The sequence below is a fragment of the Rattus norvegicus genome, chromosome 7 (assembly GCF_021556685.1).
Source record: "Rattus norvegicus strain SHRSP/BbbUtx chromosome 7, alternate assembly SHRSP_T2T, whole genome shotgun sequence".
Lineage (NCBI taxonomy): Eukaryota > Metazoa > Chordata > Mammalia > Rodentia > Muridae > Rattus > Rattus norvegicus.
This window is the reverse complement of record NC_141540.1, coordinates 92,883,020-92,892,647: the sequence shown is the minus strand read 5'-3', so window position 1 is coordinate 92,892,647 and position 9,628 is coordinate 92,883,020. Positions and strand designations below refer to the sequence as shown.

At 41.6% G+C, this 9,628-nt stretch overlaps 1 protein-coding gene across 1 annotated transcript; it reads right to left on the bottom strand.

The window, feature by feature from the left end:
- Positions 1–1,612: 1,612 nt before the first annotated feature.
- On the bottom strand, positions 1,613–6,761 carry Utp23 (UTP23, small subunit processome component). Its single transcript, NM_001126266.1, is given in 3 exon segments — positions 1,613–2,163; positions 3,216–3,390; positions 6,496–6,761. Coding segments are annotated over 3 exon segments (750 nt in total). The 5' UTR covers positions 6,684–6,761; the 3' UTR covers positions 1,613–1,776.
- Between the last annotated feature and the right edge of the window lie 2,867 nt (positions 6,762–9,628).

Genomic DNA, 9,628 nt, shown 5'->3' with positions numbered 1-9,628 from the left:
CCCAGGTCCCAGTTTATAGGGCTTACAGTACCAGGAATGGTCCCTCAACACCCTTCTCCTTCTCTGAGTGGCTGGGCATTTTGATAGTTTTGGATGGGGGCAACCAATCCTTACTCTTCATTTACATCTAAAAATTGTAAGGGTAAGTTTATATAATAAAATGGCATATTTTAAATATTTTAAACATTTCCTTCTACCTACACATGAAAAACTATTATTAAACTGTCAAATCACAATCATCTTATTTTACATAAATCCAGACATAAAATATTTCTAATTGAATCGAATAATTTGGACCCTTCAACAGGATACCCAGTGGAACATTATTTTAGAATTCTTGCCATTAAATGATAGTATTCAGATCAGCTATCAAAACCAAAAAAACCCAGCATGTTCTTGAACATATGGAGCTTAAAAATGGAATGTTTTCCTCAGGACAATAAATGTAGTTTGTAATAAAGGCAGTAGATACAGATTCTCGAAATTTGGATTACAAGCTATATTCTTTTCCAAAAAATAAAAATAAACCCCAAACCTAAGAAAATCAACATGACAGTTCTCCAGAGAGAGACAGTGCATAGTGACATCTGAGCTCAGCAAAAAGCACAGCCACACTGGAGGGCATCAGTAGAACCTAGCTAAGTACTGCATGGTAAAATTGACTTGATAGTATTGGACGAGTATTGGGCAATGTAGAAGACAAGCCCAATGCTAACAGTTTCAGAAAGAGCAATGTAACAAATTTAGCCACACCACATGTTGCTTTACTCATGCTAAAAAAGAGTTTGTGACAGATAAATACTACAACACTTATATATTAGGAAAATGGAAGGCCTATAGCCATCCTCTCCGGTCTGTTGAGAGCAGAAGGTAGCATGGTATTCAACAGCTGCATGTGGAAGGTTTCTCCAACTGTCAAAGACGTTACTTTTATCTTAAGCCTTTTACAAATTTTATTGCCATATATTAACTGTACAAAATAACAGATAACTTTCCCCTTTTTCCCCTTAAAACTGACTTTTTGCTTTGTGTGCAGGTGTAGAGGTGAGAAGACAATTTTGAGAGTCAGTTCTCTAGGTCAGGGATAAGGTTCAGTCATCAAAGTAGGCAGGAGGCATCATTACCTACCGAGCCTTCTCACTGGCCTTAGGACTGACTTTTAAAATTATATGGTGCTGTGGAGGTCCCTCAATCACTACCATACCTGCTGCCCTAGTGTGGGAGCTGAGCTCAGATCTGCGGCCTCATACAAAAAGCCACATTCAAGAGAGAATGCTGCCAATCCCAGCACCAGAAAGGAGACAAGAGGCTCTCTGGGGCTTAACAGCCATCTAGTATCACTTAACTAGCCAGTTGCTGATTTAGGGAGAAATTGTCTCAAAAAATAACGGTAGAGAGTGATGGAGGAAGACACTTCATAATGACCTCTGGCACAGAAACAGACACAGACAGACATACACACACAGACACACACACACACACAGACACACACACACGAGCTCACAAACACATATTACCGCATATACCACACGCATACACACCACCTGGATGGTGAGAATGGGGAGAAACTGGAGAAAATTTTATAATAAAAATTAATCCCCCAAAGCAAACAACTGAAGATGCACACTGACAAACCCAACCATTCTTTAATTTTAGGCAAAAGTGTATGTGCCAGTATTAGTTTACAAAAATAAGTTAGTCCTCTGGTATAAACATTTTCACAGTTTGAGAAGGAAATTCGCTTTCACTCTGACATCTAAGTAGCCACAGCACCCATCATCCTTCCGCACCCTGCTGCGCAGACACTTTAGGAGTGGATTTGTTTCGAATCCGAATCCGTTTCCTTTTCCTTTTCTTTTCCGAAGCAGGGGACTTTGTATCCTGTGCTTTCTTCTTTTTCTTCAGGCAGCTGAGAGGATTGGGGCCGCCCACCTTCTTTTTTTTTCTCCTCTTCCTCAGTTCAGGGTTCCGCACCAAGCCTTGCTCCTCCTTGAGTTGCTTGATGCTTTGTTTCTCGTGCACAGAGACCAGCTGGCCTGCCTCCACCGCCTTCACAAAGGCCACGGTTCTGGGAGAAGGCTTGTCCAACACTATGGTGTTCTGAATAATGAACATGAGAGGAATTCCAGGATTTTTCTTGACTTTCACAGATAAGTTCTGATCCTATTAAAAAGGAAAAGGATTTAGTTTCTCAGTCAAATTTAGGGCCTAAAAGTAAGTTTCTATTAAAAAAGGCTAGATGGGGAAAAAACAAGACTACACATTTTCTTTCTCAAAGTGTATCTCATGATAGAGGACAGAAAACATAAAAACTAAGCTGAAGTAAGTGGGCAGCAGCAGTCTGGGCTGGATCAGTCAACACTCTGGGCCCACGATTTATCAACTAGTGCAAAAGTAAATACATGAGGAACTTTCTCGAGCTCTTTCACTAAGATGTTCTCTCGAAACATTGACAGGGGAAAAGGTTGGAGTGGAGTAATAAGTTGTCTCCAAAATCATTCTGAAAGTGTAGCTGAGCAAAGCTGCATGTGAGTGTTTTAGTATCAACTCAGTCTCTCCTTTTGCCTCCCAGTCTTTAAACGCCCTCAACACTCCATGCTGTTGTTAGTCTCAGTAGTTTTTGGTTTACTTATTTTTATGTGTATGGAGGCTTGCCTATGCATCTATCTGTGTACCACATGTGCTTAATGGCCTAGGAGGTCAAAAGATGGCATAGGATTCCTTGAGACTGTGGTTACAAGGTGGTGAGCAGCTGTGTAGGTGTTAGGAATTGAACCAACAGCAGCCAGCTCTTAACCACTGAGCCACGCTAATCTTAAAGGAACATGAAAACAGTTACGAGTGCAGAAGGCAGAGATTCTGCCCTACTCCTCCCTACTTGAAGAACCGTGAAGCAATCAGCACACTACTGCAACAGCTCCTCAGCCTCTGAGAGAAAAAAAATCCCCTGAATGTAAAGTTCTCTCCTCGGATGTTCAAGTAAGTGCTGCCTTTATTGCTTCCATTTTAAAATGTGCATTTTTCAAAGCCCAGAAATGAAACATGGACTTTAGTAAGTGAATGGAATCCTGTCAAATACACCACAGTCAGTAAATAAATAAATCTCAAACACTACATTATCTCTCCCACTTCCTTTTGTTTTACTATAAACAGCTCTACATGAAGTATATAGAGAGGTAGTTAGGACTGCCTTACAGTTTTGAAGGTAGCATTACCTGTGTGGCCACGAAATAATGGTGAGGATTCCCGTCATCTACCATAGACAGGAGACATTCAGATCCACTCACTGCGCTCTTGAAATGAGGACAGTTTCGAACCTGGCATTTCTGTGCAATCAGTTTGGCTCCATATAATTCCTTTCCCAGTGTTTCTAACTCCTTTAACACACATCTGGGGAGAAAAAAGTCATTCAAAGTCCAGAATCATAATCAATACATTCCTTCTCTTTATACAAAGCAAGCGTGAACACAATACTCAAGTTTTTATTTTTATTATTTTTTAATGGCATCCTCTTTTTTTTTTTAATGAATACTCAAGTTTTTAAAGTGAAAAAAGTATACCATAAAAATTTGAATTTATAGTATGGTTGCCATTTTCTTCTTAAATGAAGACTTGAAAAATGCATACTCCAGGTAGAAAGAATACCAGTGTCAGAACACACTAAGCATGCGTGTGTACAGGAAGCGTGCAAGCTGCCTTTCACAAATATTGTTGCTCAACTTCCGACGACGTGATCAACTGAATAAATTTCTAACTTACCCTCAAATCTAGACCTCTTACAGAAGTACCAGATACAATGAGCCTTCCAGATGGTGACAGGGACTCCAGGCTACTATTATAAGTTCAAAAATCACTAACACAAAAATCAAAAGGAACTTATATATCCTGTCTGAATCCTGATTTTAAAAAAAATTTTTTTCATAACTGTAGGAGCCAGAATGGTTGAGGACACCAGGAGAAAATGGCCCACAGAATCGGTTAAGCAGGCTCCATGGGAGTCACAGACACTAAGGTAGCAAGTACAGAGCCTGCATGGGCCTGTGCTAGGTCCTCTGCAAGTACGTTATGGCTGTGTAGTCTGGTGTTCTTGTGGGGCTCCTACCAGTGGAAGTGGGGGTGCTTTTGTCTCTTTCACCCACGCTGTGACTCTTTCACCATCCTGTCTTGATAAGGGTTGGTACCTAGACTTTATTTCATCTTGTTACAGCATGTTCAGTTGCTATCCCTGGGAGGCCTGCTCTTTTCTGAAGAGAAACAGAGGAAGAACGGACCTTGTAGGATAAGGGGATGAGGGGACTGTAGTTGGGATGTACTGTATGAGAGAAGAATTAAAAAAGGTTTTTTTCATGATAAATGGCAAAGAATGATGAGCAGATGCTCTAACTGTGCTGCCAGGGGGCGGGGAAGACATGGGGTCAACAAGAACGAGCACTCGGGGGCCTGCAAAGGCTGGGTATTAGTCTCAAATTCTGTGTTATTTAAGAAAAAATTTCCGAAGTAGCTGGGTGGTGGTCGTGCACACCTTTAATCCCTTTAAACTTAGGAAGCAGAGGCAAAGGCAGGTTAATCTCTGAGTTTGAGATCAGCCTGGTCTAATAAAGAGCATGTTTCAGAACAGCTCTTACACAGAGAACACCCAGGGTTACATGGAGAAACCCTGTTCAAAAACAAACAAAAGGGGCTGGAGAGCTGGCTCAGCCGCTAAGAGCACTGACTGGCATCACAGCGCTGTATTATTAGTATGTGTATGGCACGAGGCAGTAAACAAACCACTTACATTCGGAAGCAACTCGCTCTGGGCATAGGCTATTAGAAGCTGTACAGGCAGCTCTTAAGGCTAAAGGGATCAAAAATTTCAGACTATGGTATCCATAAAACATTTAAAAGTTTGTATGTGTTGGGCTGGGTAATGGTGGTGCCACACACCTTTAATCCCAGATTTCAAGAAAAGACAGGTGAGGGCTGGAGAGATGGCTCAGTGGTTAAGAGCACTGTCTGCTCTTTCAGATGTTCTGAGTTCAATTCCCAGAAACCATATGGTTATCTATGAGATCTGGTGCCCTCTTCTGGCCTGCACGCATACATGCAGACAGAATGGTGTATATTAAATAAATAAATAAATAAATAAATAAATAAATCTTTAAAAAAAGAAAGACAGGTGAATCTCTGACTTCAAGGCCAACCTGGTCTACAGAATGAGTTCAAGGACAGCCAGGGCTACACAGAGAAACCCTGTCTTGAGGCTACCCTGCCTCCAAAAAAAATTTTTGTATGTATATGTGGGTGGTTAACTGCAGATGCCAGAAGAGAGTGTTGGATCCCCTGAGCTGGAGTTACAAGCAGTTGTAAGGCCCCTGACACTGATGCTAGGAACCCACTTAGGTCCTCTGGAAGGGCAGGAAGCATGCTTAACCACTGAGCCATCTTTCCAGCCTGAGATTAAAAATTTGAGGTTATCTGTAACTCAGAAAGAGCATTAATTAAATTCTAAATGCAAGGTAGAATATCAACAGCACACAGCACGGCTTGATCTGTCCGAATGTATAAAGAACATTCTAACTGGCTATTTGCGAGCTGTCGTAGCTTAACTCATTTTCTTAAGCAAATATTCTACAGTGCAAAAACTACTAAAATTCTTGTTCATGTTGTAGCTTCACTTCCCCTTTTCCTTACTTTCGCATCCCATAATATGAGATATAACCTCTTTGTTAAGCGTCAACCAACTCTATTTGTTCAAGAGTTCACTCAAATAGTAACATTACTATTTCTATCATTAAAAACTGACATCCCCCCTCAGTTCTAATCAAGCCTCAGGAAGCTCAAATAGCGATCCTATGAAACCTCTTAAAATAACCACCTCCAGCCATCCCCACACACTCCTGCTCCCGGTGTTCTTCTACCCTGGATGTGCTCACTTACATTAAGTGAGGAGGCACAGATGTGAGTGAAAACAGTCATCAGAAGTTGACTTTACAGCCCATGAATTCTAGGCCTTCGTCTTGCCCACTAAGGTATCCTCAGTGTCTGGAGTAGTGCTTGCCATTTGGTTGGTACTTAAAAATGGCCTTGGGCAAAGTTTTCAATCTCCAGCCTTTACTTCTTTTCCTAGGAATTGAAAACCTCATTGGCAGTTGGAAGGATTGAAAAACTTTGGGCTAAACTTACAAGTAACAACCACCATAGGAAAGGAGTTAGCTTTTGGGTGTTGAAAAGTGTCCTATGTACACTATACTTCATCTGAGCTTCTATCAACTTTGATGAAGTTATGATCTCTACTTCACAACTACGCCATTTCTTGCCTGAGACCACACAGCTGGTTTGACTGGAACCAGGAGTCAAAGTCTACCTATTCTGATTTTTCGCAGAAATAAAGGAATAATGGGCATAGCACAGTCTGCCTGACTCCTCGTTCACTACCGCCCATAGTAGCTCACGACTTTCAATTTGCCTCGGAGAATTCTGGGCCACACCCGCGACCCCGCCCCGCAGGCCCACCTCGTGGTGCACAGCTGGGTCTCTCCCATAAGGTAGCGGGGCAGCTGGTCCCGCAGCTGGATGCGACCCCGCAGCGCCGCCTGGCAGAATGTGCCATCTAGAAGGATCTGGTAGGGCTCGCGGACTCCGAAATTGTTGCGGAAAAAGCCAAGATGCTTCTTGGCGTGTTTCTGCCTGGTGATCTTCATGCCTGCTTAAGCAACAGGACAACAGGCGCGACCTTCACTTCCGCACTCCAAGTCTACTCCCCGGAACGAAACGCCTTCGGCCCGGAAGTATACGCCCCTACGTCCACGGCCCACCTCTCTGGAGTCAGTCGTTCTCAGAGGAACGCCCACTTCCACTTCCAAGCTCAAGTTTTAGGGGCGGAGCTTCCGTCTGCGCAGGAGCTGCTGAGTAAACAAATTAGCTCAAGCTGGCACATGCGCACTGGTGAGCAGGAATAAAGATGTTCTTTCCTTGAGTAGCTTGTTGCCTGACACCAAGTCTCTAACAGACTAGTAATATGAAAATAACTAATGATGACACCATTGACCCAGGCCCTCTGTAATTTGCCATTTACTATGTATCATTCCCAGGAATGTTTTTAATTTCCAAGGGAGGAAAATGAGCTAATGTTGGACGATCATAACTTGGGAAGCTTTACTGGTTGCTCATCTTAAGCGTCTGGGACTTTCAGACTGCCTAGTGTTCACAAGTATTTTACAACACTTTTCGAATTGACCCTGTAGTAAAAGGTCTGTTACCCAACTTGACAGCACAGTCTCTAACCCATAAACCCATCCTGGAGAACCCAATTGAAATAGCCAAATTTGCTAGTTGTGGTGCACACGTCTTTAATCCCAGGAGGCAGGGGCAGGAAGATTTCTGCGAGTTCAAGGACAGCCTAGTCTACTTAGTGAGTTCCAAGACAGCCAGAGCTACATATTGAGATCATGTCTTGGAAAATAAATAAACTAAAAAAAAGCAAACAGCCAAATTGATAGTAAAAAAGAATTTGCTAAGTGTGGCCAAATGGAAGTACTAAGTCATTATGGCTGTCAATCTCCGAAGTCCTAAAGTGAAATTGAAGTGCACATAGGTAGCCAGGGATCTGAATACCTAACTCAGTGTTTCACAACCTTCCTGATACTTTAACCCTTTAATATAGTTCCTCATGTGTAGTGAGCGCCAATCATAAAATCAATTTCATTGCTGCTTCAAAGCTGTAGCATCGCTACTGTTATGAATCATAATGTAAATATCTGCGTTTTCTGATGGCATTAGGCGACCCCTGTGAATGGGTCTTTTGAACCTCAAGGGTTCAGGACCCACAGGTTGAGGAATCCTGAATTCTAACCAATTTTGGTTAATATGTGGTATTGTTCCACTGACCCATCATTTTTTGGACTTCGGTCCTATCCTGGAATGTGTTCTAACAAGGCATTAAGACTGTGAAATCTCTTTCCCAGAAGACAAATTAAGTTCCCCCTTGGTGTCAAGCTCTGAGCCTTTTCCTTCTTCCAGCATGAAATTCCCATTTCTTAGGGTCAGTTGTTTCAACTGAAGGACAGGAAAGTATCTTCAGTCTTTGCCAGGCCAGTTACAGAGTCATTATTTGTATCTCCTCATCATAAAGCCAAGCCTGAGTGACTCAGTGTTTTAGAAGAAGTCCCAAAAGTTTCATTTTCCCAAAGTCTGTTGAGTTGGAGGCCTGATCTCAATTTCATATGGAATTTTTCTGTCTATAGTGTCTGACATAGGAAATATGCATACTGATTGAAAATAGGAACACACACACACACACACACACACACACACACACACCTAATTTAAATACTTTGGGAATTACTTAATCAATTTAGTTAAATGAAGAGAATGAACCAGGAGTTTTCAAATTTGATTAATTGTGTAGGGTATCCATTTTAAGATAAGAGAATCAAAGAATGGAGAGTATGGAGTTTGCATTTTTGTCTCTGTCTGGAATCTGTCCCCGATCTAGTTTTGGCCAATTTGGCCAAATATTGAAGGAACCATATTTTTTAATGACTTATAATGTAATTGAAATGTATTGCTTGCATTTGGCATTTTATTTCAATTTATAGGCTTATGGAATTGAGCTAAGATATTCTGTAGAGTTAGTCTTGACCAGAGACCCAGTACTGCTGTGAGACGGCTGCTTTCACTTAACAGAAAATAAAATTAGGAGGCTGAAATCCTGAGAAGCTCAGTAGGGCTGGTTTGATAGTCTTTGAGCATAACTGCTCACTATTTTCTACTTTAATCCTTCCTTTACCCCTGTATGCACACTCCCTGTCCAGAATGTGCTCTCATGACAAAGAAATATCATCCCCACCTTGAACAATTTAAAAAAAATAGACTCCGTGCCTCTTTCCACCTAGATCTAACTTCTAGTCACCCTTTAGTTCCAAAAGATGTGGGATGCCGCTAAGAATTTGAATCATATTCTAGGGTGTTTTGTCGTTGTTATTTTATTTATTTTAATTTGCTGAATCTTTCTCAAGGTCTATGTCTGACTGCCAATTTACACACTTACTCTTCTATAAAGTACAAAAGAGCCTTCTAACAGTGATCATCAAGCTTGAAATAATTTTCTATTGATTTTTTAAAATAAAACATTGTCCCTGGGTATGGAGAAAAAGCCTTAGGGTGCCTTGCTTGCTTAAGATAGCCATTTCTGGCTAGAACAAGTTTTGCTGGAGACATTCTACAGCAGCTCTAAGTTCTTAGACTCTCCCAGGCAGCACCTGGGCTATGCACGGTAGTGAACTCTATATAGACTGTGTTTTTCCTGAGAGACAGGGGCCTGTGAGAAATTTTAACTCATAAGTTAAGCACAGCACAAAACTGACAAAGCCGATAGAACAAAGCGGCTAATGCTGGAATAAGACCTATGTGGAGGTCTCTTGTCCATGCCGCTGTGTGAGATCAGACTTTGGTTTCAACTTCCAGCTACCTCCTAAGTGACTAACAGGCAGGTAGTATTCAGACAGAAAGGCACACTTATTATGAAAATTCCTCCAAGTCATTGCTATGCTCTTAGTGTTCCTGACTGACCTACTGCAGGCAAACACTACTGCTTACCCAATATAATATTTTCATTAAGCGGTCTACCAAAAATATTTTTACACAG